The following is a 22,704-nucleotide window of genomic DNA, read 5'->3' as shown; positions in this document are numbered from 1 at the left end:
AAGTGATTCTTCTGCCTTAGCCTCTTGAGGAGCTGGGATTACAGGCATGCGCCACCTCGCCTGGCTAATTTTGCACTTTTTTTTAGTAGAGACAGGGTTTCTCCATGTTGGTCAGGCTGGTCTCATACTCCCAATCTCAGGTGATCAACCCACCTCAGCCTCCCGAAGTGCTGGGATTACAGGTGTGAACCACCACACCCGGCCCATTTTTATTTTATTTTTAAATACAGGGTCTTAGTCTGTTGCCTAGGCTGGAGTGCAATGGTGCAATTATGTCTCACTGCAGCTTCAAACTACTGGGTTCAAACAATCCTTCCACCTCAACCTCTTGAGTAGCTGAGACTACAGGTGTGCACCACTACTCCCGGCTCATTTTATTTTTATTTTATTTTATTTTATTTTTGAGACGGAGTTTCGCTCTTGTTACCCAGGCTGGAGTGTAATGGCATGATCTCGGCTCACCGCAACCTCCGCCTCCTGGGCTCAGGCAATTCTCCTGCCTCAGCCTCCTGAGTAGCTGGGATTACAGGCACGTGCCACCATGCCCAGCTAATTTTTTGTATTTTTAGTAGAGACGGGGTTTCACCATGTTGACCAGGATGGTCTCGATCTCTCGACCTCGTGATCCACCCGCCTCGGCCTCCCAAAGTGCTGGGATTACAGGCTTGAGCCACCGCGCCCGGCCTCATTTTATTTTTAATTTTAATTTTGTAGAGACAGGATCTGGCTACATTGCTCAGGTTGGTCTCAAACTCCAGTGATCCTCCTGCCTCGCCCTCCCAAAGTTCTAGGATTACAGGCATGAGCCACCTCACCCATGACACATTTTTTTTTTTTTTCCTGTTTGTTGTTCTAGAGAGTAGGTCAGACCCTCTGGACAGGATCTTCCTGATTGATTGGTTTCTTCAGGCTGGCCAATTCTGTCTCTAGATTTATTAATGATTCAGTGAAGTGCCTGTCCATCTAGTTGCCCGGGAAATCATGCCTTCTGTTTGAGATGACATTTCATTTCCTTACTCTCTGATTCACCATTCAATCATTCACAAATATGAACACTTCTGTGTACAATAAATGGATAGAGACACGTTTCAGTGGAAGAGATACAGTTATTAACATGTAAACAAGTGAAAAAATGAGATTACTTCAGATGGTGATACATGCTATGAAGTTCCCGGCAGGGTAACGAGACTGAGTATGAGATGGAGGATGGTGTGGGGCTGTTGGAAGGGTGGGCTGGGGATGTCCCTCTGAGGATGGAGAATCTGAACTGAGCCCTGCATGTGAGGAACGAGCCAGTCATGGTCTGAAGAGTTTGTTCTCAGAGGAAGGAACTCTTCCGCTCACACACCTTGTGAAGTGGAAGCTCATTGCCTGTCTCCAGAAAGACAATGGTATCAATTAGGCAGGAATGGTTGCTGTGGCGCTGCGGATATTGGGGCTTAAGTACATGAGGATTAAATGGTAATGTGGCCGTGTTTCCAACAAAAATTCCCAACACATTGTCTTACAGGTAGCCTGAGGACTGGAAATATTTGAAATCAGGGTTATCTTGGACTTTCCAAGGCACGTGATTACCATAATAGGCTACAAAGGGTCGGCCTGACCCTACATTGTTGGTGTGGAAACTGCTCCCAGTTTCTAAAAAGCCAAATAACAGGTGAACTTCTGGAATAAAATCACTTGCCTTTTGGAACCATATTTCTTTTCCCCAACAACATTACATGTTCTTTCCTCAGCAAAAAGTCTGGGTTTTACACATTTTGGAATCCCTCAAAGCATTTAACAGAGTCTTGGGCTCTGCTTGAAACGCGGAACCCGATCTTGACTTTTTTTTTTTTTTTTTTTTTTTGAGACGGAGTTTCGCTCTTGTTACCCAGGCTGGAGTGCAATGGCGCGATGTCGGCTCACCGCAACCTCCGCCTCCTGGGTTCAGGCAATTCTCCTGCCTCAGCCTCCTGAGTAGCTGGGATTACAGGCACGCGCCACCATGCCCAGCTAATTTTTTGTATTTTTAGTAGAGACGGGGTTTCACCATGTTGACCAGGATGGTCTCGATCTCTCGACCTCGTGATCCACCCGCCTCGGCCTCCCAAAGTGCTGGGATTACAGGCTTGAGCCACCGCGCCCCGCCCGATCTTGACTTTTGAGTGACTGAGCCCTCTTGGTGTCGCACTCCGGCCGGGCGTGCCAAGCGGCGGTTCTCCCTCCCGCTGCAAGGGGGCGCAATGGGAGGTCCGCGCGGTGAGGAAGGGAGGCGGGAGCCGGTCTTGCGCCGGGGAGGGCGCTGCTCCCAGAATGCACCTGGCATCAACACGGCGGCGGCTGTGGCTTCCAGCAGGCTCTGGGGCGCCGAGCGGACTGGCACGCAGCCCGGGGACCCTGAGGCGGGGTGCAGGTGTTGAGGGGCGACTGGAGCCATGGCGGAGTCGGCGCCTGCTCGGGTAAGAGACTCGGGCGCGCGGGCTCTAGGGCGCGTTGGGGAAGGCGGAGCCCCCTGCCCGGGGCGGAGCTTCGCGGTCCGGACGCCGCCGGGGTTTTGGTTTCCCGGGGCTGCCGCTGGCGCGGGTGAACGCAGAGCCTCCTCCCCCCCCCGACTCCAGTGTTCTGCCCGTTTTTTCCCTCTGCTTCCTTCTGCGGAGGGGTCGGAGCCTCAGCGCCGTGTGCCTTTGCCCGGAAACTTCTTCGAAGCTTGTTTTATGTTGTCGGATTTGTGACCCTGCCCACACATTTTCTCGTTCGTGCTGAAAGAGAGCCTTTTCCCAGGTTGGAGCGGTGACGCAGGTTGGAAACGGTCTCCGTCGCCACAAGTGAGCTCTCCAGCTGCCCCAGAGACCCCTGGACTTGCCTCTCTGCGACCACTCCTCGTTGGTCCGCTGGATGGCTTGTTTCTCCCGTGCCGAGGATTGCTCTCCTGGAGTTGCAGCCACAGGTTGAAGTCAGCCTGGGCTTCTTCTCTTTGGGGACGGGTGTTACCTACAGTGTAGTTGCTGCACTTTGTTTGTAGACCTGTCCAAACTCTCTTCCTTCACTCCCCCTTCTCCCGACCTTCCCCATTCTGGGAATGTCAAGATACGGAGCTTGTCGTGGGGAGAATCCTAGCTGTGGAGTCAGGAAGCGAGTTCAGCCCTAATTCAGCTTTCAGCTATCCATTCGGGTGATTTTAGGCAACTGTGTTTGCTTCTCTGGGTCTCTGTTTTGTTTTCCTAAGTGTAAATCGGGAGTGTTGCAGTAGTTGCTAGATGATCTCTGAGGTTCCTTCCAGCTCCGACATTCTCATACTATTCCAAAGTAGTGGTTAATTTGATCACACCAGAGGGTTTGCAACGGAAAGGGCAGCTGGAACTGAATTGATTTTTAGTGAAGTGTTCCTTGGTCCAGAACACTTTGAGAATCATGTTAGATCTTTGTGTGAATGGAGGGCTAAGGAGAGTCTGTGGTGAAAACTTTCCCATGACCAGGATGCACTGTGTTTGACTCTTGTAGCAAGTAGCAAGTGGGTAAAGAACTAAAAAGAGAGGGATTGGAAGACGCAGAGAACACAGTGTTTGCTTTCAAGGAAGTTAACAGTTGAATTGGGACGACAAGACACAAATGTTTACAATATTTACTTCATCTGCCTCCTGTAAGCTAGGCTGAGCGAGTCAAAGAGCTGGTTTTTCCACAAGGTTCGTGTTAGAGTCGGGCAAGAGGACTCTGCCACAGTCCTTCCTGCCAGGTCACTCCACAGTTACCTACATGTCACCAGTAGACCTTGTTAGGAAGAAGCCTTAAAGGTCCATCACAATCCCCAACTATGCCTTAAATAATGTGAATTTGTCATTGTAGAACTTACTCAAATTGTTCTTGAGCCTAGTTCTATTCTCAGACGTCTCTTCAGGTGAGGATTCGGTGCGTGTCGTTTGACAGGCCGAGTAGGTGCCCTGAAAAAACAAGTAAAAATGCTGGAAAAACCCCGACATAAATGCTTTTGAAATGGATGTTAGTAAAGAATACTTGGAGCCCCAAAGCTAAGTGAAAGAGGGAACTCGAAAGTGATAGAGTTCTCAAGCCAACTTTGAGGGCAAAGTTGTTGAACATTCATCTTTGCTGTTTATGATTCAAAGGGACCTACAGAATAGAACACAAATCTTAGAGCCTAAGACGGAAAGTCTAAGAAGCTCCCTAACCCAATCCCATGAAGCAGACTTCAAAGGGCAACATTCTGTGTAAGGGTGAACTGAAAGTTAAGGTCTGACCTTCAGATGATTGCAAAGAAAACTGTTAAACCTTGGCAGTGAGAGATGGATATGAGGTGCCCCTTGAGAATTCATAGTTACCCATATGTGGGTTTGTTACTGAATTCATACTGCTTGGATGGTTCAAGGAACCTGAAGCCAAGAGTTTAAAGTACAGCCCTCAGCTCTCTATCCAAAATAAACTTATCTTTTCTGGAGGAATCTACATGTAACTCAGGCTTCGCATAGATAATGTGAGTTCATGATAAAAAATTACTGGCCGGGCACAGTGGCTCATGCCTGTAAGTCCAGCACGTAGGGAGGCCTAGACTAGTGGATCACTTGAGGTCAGGAGACAAGCCTGGTCAGTATGGTGAAACCCCATCTCTACTAAAAATAGAAAAATTAACTGGATGTGGTAGCGCACGCCTGTAATCCCAGGTACTCAGGAGGCTGAGGCAGGAGAATCTCATGAACCCAGGAGGCAAATGTTGCAGTGAGCCAAGATCATGCCACTGTGCTCCCGCCTGGGCAACAGAGCAAGACTCTTGTCTCAGTAAAAATAAAATAAATAATGGACAACTCTCAACGTTTCAGATATTAGAGTTATTGGACACAGAATATAAAATAACCATGTTTAGTATATTTAAAGATTAAAAAAAGGAGGGAAAATATGAATAAAGGCCAAGAGACTATAAAGATGACCAAACAGATTTGAAAAAGAATCAAATAGAATATCTTAAGAATGGAAAATATAATTAACATTAAGTCAGTAGTAAGCTTTACTTAGCATGTTAGACATGCAAAGAGAGAAATAGGCAACTGGGTGGTGGAGCTAAATAAATTATCCAGAAAGCAGCACAGAGTTTAAAAAATGGAAAAGAAGGTAAGAGATAGGGAAGGTGGAATGAGAAAGTCTGATAGTCATCTAATTAAAGTTCCAGAGGGAAAACACACAGTCTAGAGTTCGTATTTCTTGAGTAGCTGATGGTTGATGATACTGTAGGGCTGTTACAAATACCAATACAAAGAAACTCAGTGGACTCCAATCAGGACAAACAAAAAGAAATCTCTACCTAGACACATAGTGGCAAAAATACGGAGTACAAGGCAGAGGGATTTTTTTTTTTTTTTTTTTTTTGAGGCGGAGTCTCGCCGTGTTGCCCAGGCTGGAGTGCAATGGTGCGATCTCGGCTCACTGCAACCCCCACCTCCCGTGTTCAAGTGATTCTCCTGTTTCAGTCTCTCAAGTAGCTGGGATTACAGATGCACACCACCACGCCTGGCTTATTTTTTGTATTTTATTAGAGATGGGGTTTTGCTATGTTGCCCAGGCTGGTCTCAAACTCTTGAGCTCAGGTAATACAGCAGCCTTGGCTTCCTAAAGTGCTGAGATTACAGTCATGAGCCACTGTGCACGGACTTTTTTTTCTTTTCTTTTCTTTCTTTCTTTCTTTTCTTTCTTTCTTTTTTTTTTTTAGACAAGAGTCTTGCTCTGTTGCCCTGGCTTGAGAGCAGTGGAGAAATCTTGGCTCACTGAAACCTCTGCCTCCTGGATTCTAAGCGATTCTCCTGCCTCAGCCTCCAGAGTAGCTGGGATTACAGGCATGTGTCACCTTGCCCAGCTAATGTTGTATTTTTAGTAGAGATAGGGTTTTACCATGTTGACCGGGCTGGTCTCAAACTCCTAATCACAGGTGATTCACCTGCCTCAACCTCCCAAAGTGCTGAGATTACAGGCATGAGCCACCACACCTGGCCTAAGGCAGAGGGCATTCTTAAAAGCAACCAGAGAAAAAAGGCAGACTACCTTGAAATGAAGTACAGTAAAACTAATGGGGACCAGCTTCTGAACAGCAACCATGAGAGCCAGACAACAGGAGAATGATATTGTCAGTAGGCTGAAAGAAAGTAACTATAATCCCAGAGTTTTATATGCAGCAAAAATATGTTTCAGAAACAAAGATACAATGAAGACATTTTCAGACAAATTAAAAATGACAGTTTGCTACCAGTACACTCTTAGTAAAGGAAATTCTAAAAGATATACCTCAGGTAAAATGAAAATTATTCCAAATAGAAAGTAAAGTCTGAGAAGATTTGATGATGCATGAAAATGATTAAATGTGGCCGAGCATGGTGGCTCACATCTGTAATCCCAGCACTTTGGGAGGCTGAGGCGGGTGAATCACAAGGTCAGGAGTTCAAGACCAGCCTGGCCAAGATGGTGAAACCCCGTCTCTACCTAAAAAAACACAAAAATGAGCTGGGCGTGGTGGCAGGTGCCTGCCATCCCAGCTACTCGGGACGCTGAGGCAGGAGAATCGCTTGAACCTGGGGGGTGGAGGCTGCAGTGAGCTGAGATTGCGCCACTGCACTCCAGCCTGGGTGACAGTGAGACTCTATCTCAAAAAAAAAAAAAAAGAAAAAAAGAAAAAAAAAAAAAAGAAAATGGTTAAATGTAAACAAATGACTTAATGAAACAATAACAATTTTTTCGTTACATTGAAAACAATTAAAATACATGATGGCATTGATGTAAATGTTAGGAATAAATGATCAGAATTAAAGTGTTTAAAAGTCTTTGTTAAAGGGCCTTCTGTGTATGTTTTCCATAATTTCTAGGATACTTGCTAAAAGACTAGAAATTGTCTGTATAACTTACAAATTAGAAACGAGGATAATAGAATAAGAAAAAAATTAATGTAAAAGAAGGCAAGAAAGTAGAGAAGAAAGATGAAGTAAATAGCACAAAAAAGGTAAAAATAAATCAAAATGAATGAACAATTACAATAAATGTAAATGAATGAAATATTCAAGTTAAAAGGCAGAAATTGTCAGGATGGGGGGAAAATCCAGCTAGATGTTTTAAAAGACATACAACTAAAAGATAAACATACAGAAACAGTTGAATATAAAAGGACATGAAAAAAATATACCAAGCAAATACTAATCAAAAGAAAGTTGGCTTAAATATATATAATATCTCAAGAGATATAAGGCTAGTACTACTTTTGTAATGGTAAAAGACTCAATTTACCAGCTAGATAACAAAATTTCTAAACCTATATGCACCTAATTATATAGCCTCAAAATATATAAAACAAAATTGATGGAACTACAATAAAGTTTCACTATTATAATAGGAGATTTTAACACAACCTTAGTATTTTATCAAACAAAAAAATTATAAGGGTGTAGTACATCCAGTAGAACTTTGCAAGATATTAGAAGTGTTCTGCTCTGCACTGTTAAATACAATAGCAACTTGTCACATGTGGCTTTTGAGTACTTGAAATGCTAGTTAGTGTGATGGAGGAACTGAGTTTTTAATTTAATTTTTTTTTTTTTTCTGAGACAGAGTCTCACTCTGTCACTCAAGCTGGAGTGCAGTGGCATGATCTTGGCTCACTGCAACCTTTGCTTCCAGATTAGAGTGATTCTCCTACCTCAGCCTCCCAGCTAGCTGGGATTACAGTTGTATGCCACCACATCCGGCTAATTTTTGTATTTTTAGTAGAGACAGGGTTTCATCATGTTGGCCAGGCTGGTCTTGAATTTCTGACCTCAAGTGATCCACCTGCCTTGGCCTCCCAAAGGGCTTGGGGTTATAGGCATGAGCCACTGCACGCAGCCAATTTTATTTAATTTTAACCAGCCACATGTTACTAGTGGCTATTATATTAGAAGCACAGGTATAGAAATAATTATTTTTTGTCCATAGATCTATCAGTATATAACATCAATGTGTAGAGACAAAATGAAAACAAAGAGAAGAGGCAAAAAAAAAAACCCACAAAAAACCTATTAGGAATGAAAATTTGTACCTTCACATGTCTATTGGTTGATGGTGGCGTGTAGACTGAGACCATAGGTAAGGCTGTTGAACAGAACACCTCATGCACCCTCTTCATGTGGCTTGGGATTTCTCAAGGGATTCCAGTAACTGGCTGCCTGTGATTTGCCTCACTTGACAGAGAGTGAAGCAGAGACACACCCTCCATGCCCTACCCTCCTTTAATTGCAGATTCATGTGGAAAGTAGATGATGATGTCTTCAGCCACTAAATTTGGGGATTATTTGTCATGCATAGGAGTGGGTGATTGGAATAGACACCTAGGGAATATGTTAAAACATTGAAAGATATTAAGAATGGAGTCTCAAAAGTATGGGCATGGTGGCCCATGCCTGTAATCCTAGAACTTTGGGATGCTGAGGTGGGTGGATCATTTGAGGTCAAGTTTGAGACCAGCCTGGCCAACATAGTGAAACCCAGTCTCTACTAAAAATGCAAAAAAATTAACCAGGCTTGGTGGCATACACCTGTAATCCCAGCTACTTGGGGGACTGAGGCAGGAGAATTGCTTGAACTTGGGAGACAGAGGTTGCAGTAAGCTCTGCACTCCAGCCTACAGTCTGGGCAACAGAGCAAGAGACTCCATCTCAAAAAAAAAAAAAAAAAAAAAAAAAAAAAAAAATAGATTCACATACTATGTTTATGGATTGAAACATTTCATCTTAAAGATGTCACTTCTCTGTTAGGTGGAATGATGCATGCCTGTAATACCAGCACTTTTGGTGGTTGAGACAGGAGGCTTGCCAGAGCCCAGGAGTTCAAGTTTGCAGTCACGTATAATTGTGTCACTGCCCTCCAGCCTGGGCCACAGAGTGAGACCGACTGTGTCTTTATTTATTTATTTGAGACTTGAGACAGAATTTCTCTCTGTCACTAGAGGGAAGTGGTATGATCCTGGCTCACTACAGCCTCAATCTCCTGGGCTCAAGCAATTCTCCCACTTCAGTTTCCTGAGTGGCTGGAACTATAGGCACATATCATCATGCCTGGCTAATTTTCCTGTCTTTTTGTAGAGATGAGATTTCACATCACTACAAAAGAGATCTTTCATCTTGCCCAGGCTGGTCTTGAACTCCTAGGCCCAAGCTGTCCTCCCTGCTCAGCCTCCCGAAGTGCTGGGATTACAGAATGTGAGCCACTGTGCCCAGCCAGAGATTCCCCAAGTGGGATTGCTAGGTAAAACGGTTTTTAATGACTTGAAATTTTTCTTCCCCTATGAGTGTGTATTTTTCATTCCTTCTACGAGTGTTATGAGTGTCATCCTTCTAGGAGTGTTATGAGTGTCAGTTTACTACATTATAGTCAGCTCTGAATGTTATTCTTTGTTTCTGTTTCATGGGGGTGAAAGTGGTTTCACTTAGTTATATTTGGATTCCTGATTGTAAGTTGGTTGTGTTTTCATTTGTTCATTGACTGCCTGTATTTCCACTTTCATGAATGATTTATAGTCTGCAGTTTTATTTTGGGGTTATTTATCTTTTTCCACTTTATATTGTTCATAAATATTCTTTCCTTGTTTTTAGACTTTGTTTATGGTATCTTTTATTACAGCTAGCATTTTCTCCTTGCTTTGACATTCTAAGACCTGTTCATTAAGATACCATCTACAGTAAAATTTACTCTTTAAGCACATAGTTCAACAACTTTTGACAAATGTGTAGCCAGCATATTACCAAGATAGAGAATATTTCCATCATCCAAAAAAATTATCTCATATCCCTTTATAATCAGTCTTTTTCTCGTAACCCTAGGTTTTGGCAGCCACTGATCTGCTTTCTGTTCCTATAGTTTGCCTTTTTCCAAACATGTAAATGAAACACAAAGGTAGCCTTTTATGTCAGAATTCTTTTTTTATTTTTATTTTTGAGATGAAGCTTCCCTCTTGTTGCCCAGGCTGGAGTGCAGTGCTGTGATCCTGGCTCACTGCGCCCTCTGCCTCCTGGGTTCAATACATTCTCCTGCCTCCCTCCCGAGTAGCTGGGATCACAGGCATGCGCTACCACGCCCAGCTACTTTTATATTTTTAGCAGAGACAGGGATTTTCCATGTTGGTCAGGCTGGTCTCCAACTCCTGACCTCAGGTGATCTGCCTGCCTTGTCCTAAGGAAGTGCTGGGATTATAGGCGTGAGCGACTGTACCTGGCTTTTTTTTTTTTTTTTTTTTTTTTTTAAGTGGTCTCACTCTTGTCACTCAGGGTGGAGTGCAGTGGTGCGATCATGGTTCACTGAAACCTTGAACTCCAGGGCTCAAGTCATCCTCCCATCCTCTGCCTCCCCAAGTAGCTGGGACTACAGGCATATGCTGTCATACCTGGCTCATTTTAAAAAGTTTGTGGAGGTGGGGGGAGTCTCACTTTTTTTTTTCTTTTTTTGAGACGGAGTTTCACTCGTTACCCAGGCTGGAGTGCAATGGCGCGATCTTGGCTCACCACAACCTCCGCCTCCTGGGCTCAGGCAATTCTCCTGCCTCAGCCTCCTGAGTAGCTGGGATTACAGTCACGTGCCACCATGCCCAGCTAATTTTTTTTTTTTTTTTTGTATTTTTATTAGAGACGGGGTTTCACCATGTTGACCAGGATGGTCTCGATCTCTTGACCTCGTGATCCACCCGCCTCGGCCTCCCAAAGTGCTGGGATTACAGGCTTGAGCCAACGTGCCCAGCCGGCGGGGGTCTCACTTTATTGCCCAGGCTGGTCTCGAACTCCTGGGCTCAAGTGATCTTCCCACTTCGGCCTCCCAAAGTGTTGGAATTATAGGTATGAGCCACTGTGCCTGACCTGTGTCTGATTCCCATCACTTAGCATGTTGTTATACATGTCATTGATTTTGGTCCTTTTTTGTTGCATAACGGTAGACTTGATAGTCGAAATAGTAGTCTACTACTAAGTAGTAGGCTTAGTAGTCTACTAAGCTATATATATAAAATTTGCTAAACATATATGCTATATAATAAAGTATGTTACAGTGTATCAGTTTCCTAGGGGTGGCATAACAAACTGAGAAGCTTAAATAACAGAAATTTATTATCTCACAGTTGTGGAGGTTAGGAGTCTGAAATCAGGATGTTTGCAGGGTTGGTTCCTTATGAGGTTTGTTCTTCTCTCCTGGCTTCTGGTGGTACCATGTGTTTTCTTGGTTTGTGGCAGCATGACTCCAGCCTCTGCCTTAATCTTGACATGGCCGTTGTCTTAGCCTATTACGTATTGGTATAACAGAATACCTGAGGCTAGGTAATTCATGAAGAAAAGAAGTTTGCTCATGCCTGTAATCCCAGCACTCTGGGAGGCCAAGGTGAGTGGATCACCTGAGGTGGGGAGTTCAAGACCAGCCTGACCAACATAGTGAAATCCCGTCTCTACTAAAAAATATACAAAATTAGCTGGGCGTGGTGGCCCATGCCAGTAATCCCAGCTACTCGGGAGGCGGAGGCAGGAGAATTGCTTGAACCTGGGAGGCAGACATTGTGGTGAGCCGAGATCCTGCCATTGTACTCCAGCCTGGGCATCAAGACTGAATCTCAAAAAAAAAAAAAAAAAAAGATTTTTTGGGCTCACAGTTCTAGTTGCTGGAAAGTTCAAGCTTGGGCAGCTGTGTCTGGTGAGGGCCTCAAGCTGCTTAAACTCGTGGCAGAAAATGGAAGGGGAGCAGGTATGTGTAGAGATCAGATGGTGACAGGAGGCAAGAGAGAGAACCAAGTCAGTCAGGCTGTTTAACAATCCACTCTAGTGGGAACTAATTCATTCCTGCCAATGACAGCTCACCCCTGTGGGAGCACATGATTTTATTTATGAGGGATATGCCCTCATGACCCAAATACCTCCCACTAGGATTCACCTCCCAACACTGCTACATTGGGAATAAAATTTCAACATGGGTTTTGTTGAGGACAAACCATAGTAGATACCTTCTCCCTGTGTGAGTCTGCACATTATCTTTCCTCTGTGTCTGTCTCTGCATCTGAAGGTCCCCTGTTTTAAGGACATCAGTCATTGGATTAAGGCCCTCCCTAATGACCTCATTTTAACCTGATTTCCCTTGGAAATACCTTATTTCCAAGTAAGGTCACATCCTGAGGTACTGAGGATTAGGGGTTTATTGTATTATTTTGAGGAGACATGATTTAACCCATAATATTAGATGGATCACAATTCTTTTATCCATTCACTGGTTGGTGAACATTTGAAATGTTCCCATCTTGCTAGATAATTCAAAACAGAAGAAAAGAAGAAACTTCGTTAAACCATTGTTTTCAACCTTTTACTATGTGGAGAGGAGGGGGATCAATCCTTTGAACAGATTCTGACCTATGTTCCTGTCAGGAAAAAGTGCTAGTAAGCACAGAATGCTGGGCCACAGAAAGGAAAGAGGAGACGCCCAGACTTAGCGCAAAAGCAAAACAAACATGATGACATGCATTTATCCAGTTTAATGTTTTGTTTTGTTTCACTTGCATTTGTCTTTTATATTGAACTTTTAATCTTTTGTGGGAGGATATATTTAAGCTTTTGTCCCATGTGTTCCACGATGAATTAACTGACTTAGTAACTAGAGTAGGTCATGGCCAAACTTAAATGTTCAGTGTTGCACCAGTCAGATGCCTTTTGTCCCATGTTTCTCTTGCCCACGACCCCTGGCCCAGCATCTCTTTCGGAGATACTTCCTCTCAGTGTCTTGGTCTTGGTGGCCTCACTGTGGTTAGAGAAGCAGCCTTGAATAAAGTGTGCACCATGAATATGAGGTTTGAAGAGGGGTTAGGACTGACATGAATGTGCCAGGGAGACAGCGGGGACAGCTTGGGGAAGACTTCCCCATTGTTGGTTTCAGTAATTGTAGCTTCAATGACAGCAATTTTCCTACTGTCAGAGACAGCTCATTAAAGTGAAAATTGCAAGGAAAATGTCAGTAGACTTAGTCACATCATTTCAGTAAATATTTTTTAAGGATTTATCCACCATCCCAGCTGCTAGAGTGCAAAGATGAATGAATGAGGTCTCGTAGGTCCTGCTAAGGAATTTTGTCTTTATTGTGGGGAGCCATTGAAAGGTTTTCAAATGGGTGACGTGATCAACTATGAAGTCTGGCAGGGATGTGGAGGCAAGATAAGATGTAAATGACATCTTTTATCATATTGTCCAAAACATTAAATAAAAATAGGTTTAAAAATGAACACTGACACAAGAGTCTCATAGAATATGCTAAGCATAAAACATAGATAACAAAACATACACACTGTAATTTCATTTTTGTTCAAAAAAATAAACTAAAACATGAGAAAAGCTTATAGGAAATACACCAAATTCAAGCAGTTTTTTTGTTTTGTTTTGTTTTGGAGACAGGGTCTTACTCTGTTACCCAGGCTGGAGTGCAATGGCATGATCTTGGCTCACTGCAGCCTCAACCTCCTCCTGGGCTCAAGCCATCCTCCCACCTTAGTCCCCAAGAACCTGGGACCGCAGGCATGTACCACCATGCCTGGCTAATTTTTTTGTATTTTTTTTTTGGAGAGACAGGGTTTGCCTTGTTGGCCAGGCTGGTGTCAAACTCTTGAGCTAAAGTGATTCAGCTGCTTTGGCCTCCCAAAGTGCTGGGATTACAGATGTGAACAACTGTGCCTAGCCCTAACAGTTTATTTCTGTGTGAGAATACTTTGTATAGTATTTTGTTTCTATTCTTTGGCATTTTCCTAGCATTATTATTAATACAATGTCTACAGGTAATTTTTAGTATCAATAAAAGACATGCTTTTTTTGTTAAAGAAGAAACTAGATAGCTTTGAGAACTGATACACTTGAATGTTGCTTTCTTTACTTGATGTTTAGAAGTGACATCGTCTTACTCTGTGTCTTTGATCCTTCAGCACAGGAGAAAACGACGCTCCACACCTTTAACTTCTTCCACACTTCCTTCACAAGCAACAGAGAAAAGCTCCTATTTTCAGACCACCGAGATCTCACTGTGGACGGTAGTGGCTGCTATTCAGGCCGTGGAGAAGAAGATGGAGTCCCAGGCTGCCCGGCTACAGAGCCTAGAGGGACGCACGGGGACAGCCGAGAAGAAGCTGGCCGACTGCGAGAAGATGGCCGTGGAGTTCGGGAACCAGCTGGAGGGCAAGTGGGCCGTGCTGGGGACGCTGCTGCAGGAGTACGGGCTGCTGCAGAGGCGGCTGGAGAACGTGGAGAACCTGCTGCGCAACAGGAACTTCTGGATCCTGCGGCTGCCCCCGGGCAGCAAGGGGGAGGCCCCCAAGGTAGCCTCATTGAGAATTAAAAATTAGGAGAGAAGGGGGAGCCCAGCCCTTTAATATCTAAGGACCTCAATTGCTGGCTCTTCTGTCATAGCTGTGAGTAGAGTCACTCACGGTGTGCCATTGGTGATTCCAGGTGTCCAGGTCACTGGAGAATGATGGCGTCTGTTTCACTGAGCAGGAATGGGAGAATCTGGAGGATTGGCAGAAGGAGCTCTACAGAAACGTGATGGAGAGTAACTATGAGACACTGGTCTCTTTGAGTGAGTAGCAGTTTTCTCCTTAGAATTCTGTCTCAGACATACTACGATTCCTGGCCAGTAGCTTGTGATTCAGACTACACCTGTGGCTCTTGTGGCTATGGATCCACAAGAGCCATGGGTTGTTGGCTTGAACAGGTGGAGAAATGGAAGTCTCTAGGTCTTCCCATTTACAGAGACTTTTGGAAAGCTCTCAGCATTGTGCCTTTTGTGGTCACATAGTCTATTCTTGGCAGTATTTTCTTTTTCTTTCTCTTTTCTTTTATTTTTCTTCTTTCTTTTGAGGTGGAGTCTTGCTCTGTCGCCCAGGCTGGAGGGCAGTGGCATGATCTTTGCTTACTGCAACAATCTCCACCTCCCAGGTTCAGGTGATTCTCCTACCTCAGCCTCCTGAATAGCTGGGATTACAGGCATGCCACACCAACCTGGCTAATTTTTTGTGATTTTTCGTAGAGATGGGGTGTCACCATGTTGGCCAGGCTGGTCTTAAACTCCTGGCTTCAAGTGATCTGCCTGCCTCAGCCTCCCAAAGTGTTGGGATTACAGGCATGAGCCACTGTGGCTGGCAATAGTATTTTCTAATAAATAAGGTGTTATATACACTACAGTGCAATATGGCTAGGGTTGCTCATGCATGCCGCTTTTAAATTTATTTTGTTTTGTCATTTTTTTTTTTTTTTTGAGTCTGTCACCTAGGCTGGAGTGCAGTGGCATGATCTTGGCTCACTGCAGCCTTGACAGCCTTGGCTCAAATGATCCCCCACCTTAGCTTCCCAAGTAGCTGGGATTACAGGCATATACCACTGTGCCTGGTGAATTTTTAAAATTTTTTGTAGGGATGTAGGTCTCACCATGTTGCTCAGGCTGGTCTTGAACTCCTGGGCTCAAGTGATCCACTGTCTTGGCCTCCCAAAGTATGGGAATTAAAGGCCTGAGCCACCATACCTGGCCCCTCATGCTGTCTGTAATATTTAAGACTACTTGAGATAGGTGTGGTAGCTCACATCTGTAATCCCAACACTTTGGGAGGCCAAGGTGGGAGGATAGCTTGAGGCTAGGAGTTCGAAACCAGCCTGGACAACATAGTGAGATCTCTGTTGCTTTAAAAAAAAAAAAAAGATGATTTGGCAAGAAAGTCTATGTTACCTTGGATGAGGCAGGCAGCACAGGCTGATCAAAAGCTTTTTCTTGATTTTCTTGGCATTTGGCCAGAATTAAAGCTGGTCATTGTGGTCTCAATGATTATTTCTTATTGATTAGAAGTGCTGCTTAATAGGTATACGTCTTTTTTTTTTTTGAGATGGAGTACAGTGGTATGATTTCAGCTCACTGCAACCTCTGCCTCCTGGGTTCAGGCAATTCTCCTGCCTCAGCTTCTGGAGATTACAGGTGCCCACCACCACGCCCAGCTAATTTTTAAAATTTTTTTTTATTTTTAGTAGAGACGGAGTTTCACTATATTGGCTAGGCTAGTCTTGAACTCCTGACCTCAGGTGATCTGCCCCTGCGTCGGCCTCCCAAAGTGCTGGGATCACTGGCATGAGCCACCATGTCCGGCCAAATATAAATCTTTATATGCAAAATGTTACCTATTACATAATAAATGTCTTTTGTTTAGTAGGCAAAGTCTTTTAAAACCTAGCTACATGGAGAAGTGTCAAGAAGGACATGTGGCTGGGCATGGTGGCTCATGCCTGTAATCCCAGAATTTTGGGAGGTTGAGGTGGGTGGATCAGGATGTCAAGAGATTGAGACCATCCTGGCCAACATGGTGAAACCCCGTCTCTTCTAAAAATACAAAAATTAGCTGATTGTGGTGGTATGCATCTGTAGTCCCAGCTACTCGGGAGGCTGAGGCAGGAGGATTGCTTGAACCTGGGAGGCGGAGGTTGCAGTGAGATGAGATCACACCACTGCACTCCATCCTGGTGACAGAGCAAGACTCTTATCTGAAAAAACAAACAAAAACACACTAAAAACGAAGGCCGTTGTGCCTAGAGCAGAGTAAGAGGTAAAGGAAGTAGAAAATGGGCCAGAAAGTGACCTTGTAAGCTTGGTTGGGTCTCATGCTCTAATTGTGACTATTTCCTTGTCTGTCCCCATGCCCATCTTACCTTGCAGGGCTTTAGCAAGGATGAAATTAGATCCCCTGAAAGGAAGCATTGGCAAGACTTAAGCTGCACGCATATGGAGAGGCAGTGGTGGGTGGTGGTGCTGTCGAGGGCAGCGGTGGCTCTGTAGCCTGCCTGCCTGAGCCACAGGCCCTCTAAAGGAGGAGTACAGGAGGCAGCAGCCAGCCACATGAGTCATTCGGATTGGCCAGAACTTTATAATTGTCCCAAACTGCTAGGGGAAACTGACAAGAACAGTAGCCTTTGAATCTGTTGAAGTTTCAGCATTCCTCCCTGCCATTGATCACCTTGGTCATTGGCAGCTGATCGGTGTGCAGTGAGCTTTTGCTCTCTCCTGGGCTCACACTGCTGTTTCCCACCCAGAGGTCCTTGGCCAGCCAGAGGGAGAAGCAGAGTTGGGTACAGAGATGCTGGGTGACTTGGAGGAGGAAGGTCCTGGTGGTGCCCAGCCAGGTGAGTGGCATATTCTGGAACATTCTGTTCCCCTCCCATAGACCTCTGCAGCCTAGAGTGAGCTTTCCCACTTCTGAACTGTCAGATGCTGACATGGTAACTTCATCTGGCATTTGTTCGTTCTGGACTCCTTTATGATTGTTGTTAGTTCAGCTGTTATATGTGCCTCAACTCCTACCACCCTCTGGGATCTTTAAGACTAACGTCACATCACTCTTCTTCATTCCCTACACCAGGCGTCCCCAGACTTTTTACACAGGGGGCCAGTTCACTGTCCCTCAGACCGTTGGAGGGCCGCCACATACTGTGCTCCTCTCACTGACCACCAATGAAAGAGGTGCCCCTTCCTGAAGTGCGGCGGGAGGCCGGATAAATGGCCTCAGGGGGCTGCAGTTTGGGGACGCCTGCCCTACACAATAGACCACCATACTAGGCTGTAGTCCAAACCTGCTGGAGATTGAGCTTGGGCACGTCAGAGCTTCAGGAGGGAAGGCAGTGCAGGAAAAGCGCTTGTCAGTGGGTCATTTGGGAGATTATGGAAGAAGAACAGAGCTGGATACATGAATTTTTAAGCTGTAGGCTTAGTTTGTCTTTAGTCATTCAAATTTGTTATTTTAACACTCTTAATTTAATATAGTTGTTACAGTGTATTCTGTCATTTTTCACGGGGATTAAATAAAAATTTGTAGACAAGCCTGGAGAACTGTCATTTACAGTATTGTTTTATAAGAGTAATACATTCATATTTCTAGTCAACATTGGGAAAACTATACATGAATATAGTTTTATGTAAGTCTTGGAACCTAGCCAGTGTCATCCTCCTCCTTGTTGTCCTTATTCACTTATTCCTGGGGTGCTTCTGAAATTCACAGATGTTTGTTTGTTCCTGAAGAAACCAGAGGTACTAGAATGTGATCTTTTTTGTTGGTCTTCCTGTTTGCAGCAGGTGGGGTCATGATCAAACAGGAGCTACAGTATACACAGGAAGGCCCTGCGGATCTTCCTGGAGAGTTCTCTTGCATTGCTGAAGAGCAGGCTTTCCTGAGCCCGGAGCAGACTGAGCTCTGGGGTGGTCAGGGCGGTTCTGTCCTCTTGGAAACAAGTCCTGGGGACTCTACCCTAGAGGAGCCTGTTGGTGGTAGAGATCCTAGCAGCAGCAGAACTGTGGGCTGCCCAAAGCAGAAATCTCATAGGCAGGTACAGCTGGGCCAGGAATGTGGGCAGGGCCTGAAGCTGAAAAAGGACACTTCCCGCCCCTACGAATGTTCTGAGTGTGAGATCACCTTCCGCTATAAGCAACAGCTGGCCACACATCTGCGCAGCCACTCAGGGTGGGAGTCTTGTACACCTGAGGAGCCAGGGGAGAGCCTTAGGTCCAGGCCACGGCTGAAACCACAGACCAAAAAGGCCAAGCTGCATCAGTGTGATGTGTGCCTGAGGAGCTTCAGCTGCAGGGTGAGCCTGGTGACCCATCAGCGTTGCCACCTGCAGGAGGGGCCCAGTGCCAGCCAGCATGTCCAGGAGAGGTTCTCACCCAACAGCCTAGTTGCCCTGCCTGGCCACATCCCTTGGAGGAAAAGCCGGAGTTCCCTCATCTGTGGTTACTGTGGCAAGAGCTTCAGTCACCCGTCTGATCTGGTGCGGCACCAGCGCATCCACACGGGCGAGCGGCCCTATAGCTGCACTGAGTGTGAGAAGAGCTTTGTCCAGAAGCAGCACCTCCTGCAGCACCAGAAGATCCACCAGCGGGAGCGGGGCGGAGAGCCTGGAAGGCCCAATGGCCTGCTTTAAGGGTGCAGCCCCTCGCCCGTCTGGGGGGCGGAGGGGGGTGGCATTGGTCCCCCCAAAGAGACTGCAGAGTCAGGAACTGAATTCTTCCTGAGAGCAGTTGTTTCTGATTTGCCTTCCCTTGTCCCAGTACCAAGCCAAGCCCAGAGGCTGTCCTGAAAACCTGGTGGAAGAAGAGTCCAGGCCAGGTCTTTACCTTGCTGCTGAGTTTGCTGTTTCTTGGCACCTTCAGGTCTCTGGGTTTCTCATTCATGTTGATGCTTGTGGGCTGGGGTTGGCGTTCTGCCCCCACAGGGACTGGTGGCTGGTTCCAGGGCTTGTCCTGGCGTTTCATATCTTCCCACAGGGTTGAGTCGGGTCATAGGGGTAAGCAGCTGCCTGGAAGAGTTTTGGGAAATGTAACCCTCCATTTTTTTCTTGTTTTGTAATCTCTGTTAATAACAAGTAGAAGTAATAATTTAAATGAACTGCTTACCCTGCTCTGAAGAACCTTTTTTGGAATTAGATTTTAGTTGATTTTTTAAAGAACACGGCCCAATACTTGTTTTTTACATTTTAAGAGTTGTAGAAGTTGTTCCTAACTTGGGGACTGGGCCTACCCTCTAGGAGGGAATTGTTAATGGGGCTCTTTTAGCCCACCGATGCTTGCTTAGGCCAGAAGCAGGGGATACAGTGCTAGGTTCCCTTGTGGGGTGCTTGTCTCAAAAGGATCAAGAGGAAAAGAGTCAGACGGATAGACCCCGCAGCTCCTGCTGAGAAGATTCCAGGGAAGTGGCCGATGGTGCGGCTGTGGTCTGGGACTCGCGGTGTCTCGGCATGCGCCTCTCCTCTTCCCACCTCCTCCTTGCTGTGTTCTGCAGCCTCCCAGAGTAGAAGACTACTTTGTTACTTAAGGTTGTTCACCTTGTACCAGTGGTTGAGTTTGTTCCTGTTACACCAATCCTTACTTGAGGTGGTTGAGATTATAGTTTCCAAATTCATTTTGGGATTGACTATTCCAGAGAAGGTAGAGAAGAAGGACACAGATGCTTGTCTCAGGAGTGTTGAATGTGTGCCCCGCTGCTGTCTGGGGGGATGGGAGTGGGTTCTGGGGTCATTTGTGAACATCCCCTTGGATGATTTGCAGTTGCCTAGAATAAAACTTGTACTAGAAAAAAAAAAAAAAGTTCATACTAAATGTTTTCTCCGTTTGTCGAAACACTCTCCTGGGGCTAAGTTGGAGAAGAGGCACCTGACCTGCAGTGATCACAGGGAAGGACTGATGGCACAGCCTAACTTGCAGTTTTATTAAACCTAGGACAGAAGACAAGAATACTCAGTAGTCAGAATATTCAGGGGACCATACTTAAGATGGCAGAGAGCTGGAGACAGTCTGGGTGATGGCTTTTGGGAAGTAGAAAGAGTAGGTGGAATGTGGGTACCCCAGGGAGTGCCAGGCAGCTGTTATGAACATTGGCTTAGATATATGTGTAGCCATCTGGATCCACTGAAATACCGTGCTGATGGGAAAAGGTAAGAAACTGAGATCTATAATATAACATCATTTATATAAATTAAAAATGCATGCACACAAAACATTTTGTAAGAACACTTAAGATGGAAGGTGACATGTCAAAGACATTACAGTTTTCCATGGGGAGGGTGAACAAATAAATAGAAGGAAACTTTGTTCGCTATAAGGCAGAGGTCCCTAATCTTTTTTGGCACCAGGACTGGTTTCATGGAAGACAATTTTTCCATGGACAGTAGGGGATGGGATGGTCTTGGAATAAAACCGATCATCAGGCATTAATAAGGAATGCACAACCTAGATCCCTTGCATGCATAGTTCACAATAGGGCTCATTCTCCTAGGGAATCTAAAGCTGCTGCTGATCTGACAGGAGGCAGAGCTCACTTGCTGTGTGGCCTGGTTCCTAACAGTCCATGGACCAGTACTGATCCATAGCCCAGGGGTTGGGGCCCCCTGCTATAAGGTATGGGATTGTCTTGTTAATAGAAACTGAACGTGGAGGGAGTCATAGGGCTGGCACTGTGCAAGGTGGTAGCTTCATCAGGAAAACCTTCGGAGTTTCTTTCCTAAGTTTCTTCTGCAGTCTTTCCTTATCCTTAAGCCTTTGCCTTACAGATAACCCCTCTGTCCATCCCGTCCTGTTATTCTTACTTCCTGGTTGTTGAGCATTTTAATGTGACCAGCCTTGGGCCTTGCATAGTGGGGAAAAGCGAAGCACAGAATATGGTCCTACTTCTCCAATAAAGTTACGTTTTCTTGAGGCTTGCAAATAATTGTATCAAGCAATTGGACTCCTGCTGAGACTTTTGGAATACTTGTGTGCTAGGCAGTATTTATTTCCATGAAAAAAAATCCTCATGCAGTTTTGCTTGGTCAGTATGATTTTACCTCGTTTTCCCTATGAGGTGGGAGACCTGAGAAGTGAAGTAAGATGGCAGAGGTGATGTAAACCCAGGCTATCTTGCTTCAGAGCCACTCACCTGGCTGTGAGGTGCTATTGCTTCTGCAGTTAAGAACTCAGTGTCAAAGCTGGACTCTACGTCCCAAAGTATGGGCTCTGCTGGTGGCAGCAGCATCCCCTAGGAGTGTGATGGTGCCAACTCCGGCTCCACTCTAGCCCCACGAATCATAATCGGTGTCTCAGGCTCTCCAGGTGATTCTGTGCATGCAGAGGCACTGTCCTAAGGAAAACAAAAGATTCGCCTCTTCTTGCCTGCTTCTGCCATACTTCATTGAAAGCCTGTTCTGCTGGGTGCTGAGGAGAAAGCAGGAAATGGACGGTCAGAAGGACAGGGATGATCAAGTTAGACAAATTGAAGTCAACACAGGGAAGAATTAAGTATCAAATGTTAGTGACTGTCATTTATCCTGCCTTTTCTATCCTTCCTATTCCCATAGTTAAGGTGCTAGTCATCATTCACCTGAGCTTTTCAGTAACCAGTAGGTCTTTTGCTCTTAATCACATCCTTTTTGATTCCAGAGTTAATATCCTTGCACACAACTGGATGTAGACTTTCCTCAAAACCTTGCAGTGGCTTTCAGCAGCTCCTGATAATGAGCAGTCTTTAGTATAGAACTCAAGACTCTGACAACCTGCCCCACTCTGCATTTTTTTCTCCTTTCACTCTATGCTGCTGCTACCTTGGACTTCCTGTCGTTCATTCTTTTTTTTTTTTTTTTTTTTTTAATTTTTGAGACAGGGTCTTACTCTGTTGCCCAGGCTGAGTGTGCCATCATGGCTTACTGCAGCCTTGACCTCTTGGGCTCAATGGATCCTCTCATTGCAGCCTCTTGAGTACCTTGCACTACAGGTGGCACCAACCATACCCAGCTGATTTTTGTATCTTTTGTAGAGACAGGGTCCCGCTATGTTGCCCAGGCTGGTCTTGAACTCCTAGGCTCAAGCAATCCTCCTGCCTCAGCCTCCCAAAGTGCTGGGATTACAGCTGTGAACCACCACGGCCAGCCTCCTGTCTTACTGAATAAACCATGCTCCCTCTCTCTGCAGTGTCCTTTCTCTGAACCAAACACTATTTTTCACTGTTTTGGTTTATAAGCCCCTTCTGTGAAAGCTTCCCTTATCCGTTTCTTTCATTGAACAAATACATATTGAGCCCCTATTATCTAGGCACTCTTTTAAAATACACATCAATGAACAAAATGAAGATCTTTGCCCTCAATGAGTTTGTTCTTTCAAAATCAGTTTTCTTCCTTTACTGCCCCTTTGCAAACCCTTTCCGAGACG

General features: G+C 45.2%; 1 protein-coding gene across 3 annotated transcripts; it reads left to right on the top strand.

Moving 5' to 3' along the window:
* Positions 1–2,273: 2,273 nt before the first annotated feature.
* Positions 2,274–20,112, top strand: ZNF212 (zinc finger protein 212). Of its 3 annotated transcripts, none has more exons than XM_039472955.2 (5): positions 2,274–2,441; positions 13,928–14,317; positions 14,451–14,577; positions 17,070–17,159; positions 18,106–20,112. In XM_039472955.2, the coding sequence occupies exons 1-5, from the start codon at positions 2,418–2,420 to the stop codon at positions 18,948–18,950; spliced, it is 1,476 nt and encodes a 491-aa protein (XP_039328889.1). In that variant the 5' UTR covers positions 2,274–2,417; the 3' UTR covers positions 18,951–20,112. The 3 variants fall into 3 exon arrangements, with proteins under 3 accessions (XP_039328889.1, XP_039328888.1, XP_074235046.1); XM_039472954.2 differs by having other exon boundaries at positions 18,103–20,112; XM_074378945.1 differs by lacking the exon at positions 2,274–2,441 and adding an exon at positions 2,486–9,246 and having other exon boundaries at positions 18,103–20,112.
* The last annotated feature ends 2,592 nt before the right edge of the window (positions 20,113–22,704 follow it).

The sequence above is a fragment of the Saimiri boliviensis genome, chromosome 10, assembly GCF_048565385.1.
Source record: "Saimiri boliviensis isolate mSaiBol1 chromosome 10, mSaiBol1.pri, whole genome shotgun sequence".
Classification (NCBI taxonomy): Eukaryota; Metazoa; Chordata; class Mammalia; order Primates; family Cebidae; genus Saimiri; species Saimiri boliviensis.
This window is presented reverse-complemented; position numbering and strand designations above follow the sequence as displayed.

Bases quoted from the DNA above. Each gene is read 5' to 3' on its own strand.
- ZNF212 (XM_039472954.2), top strand. From the start codon at position 2,418: ATGGCGGAGTCGGCGCCTGCTCGG. The intron at 14,318-14,450 runs GTAGCCTCATTG...TGGTGATTCCAG, and splicing joins GCAAGGGGGAGGCCCCCAAG to GTGTCCAGGTCACTGGAGAA. The intron at 14,578-17,069 runs GTGAGTAGCAGT...TTTCCCACCCAG, and splicing joins TGAGACACTGGTCTCTTTGA to AGGTCCTTGGCCAGCCAGAG.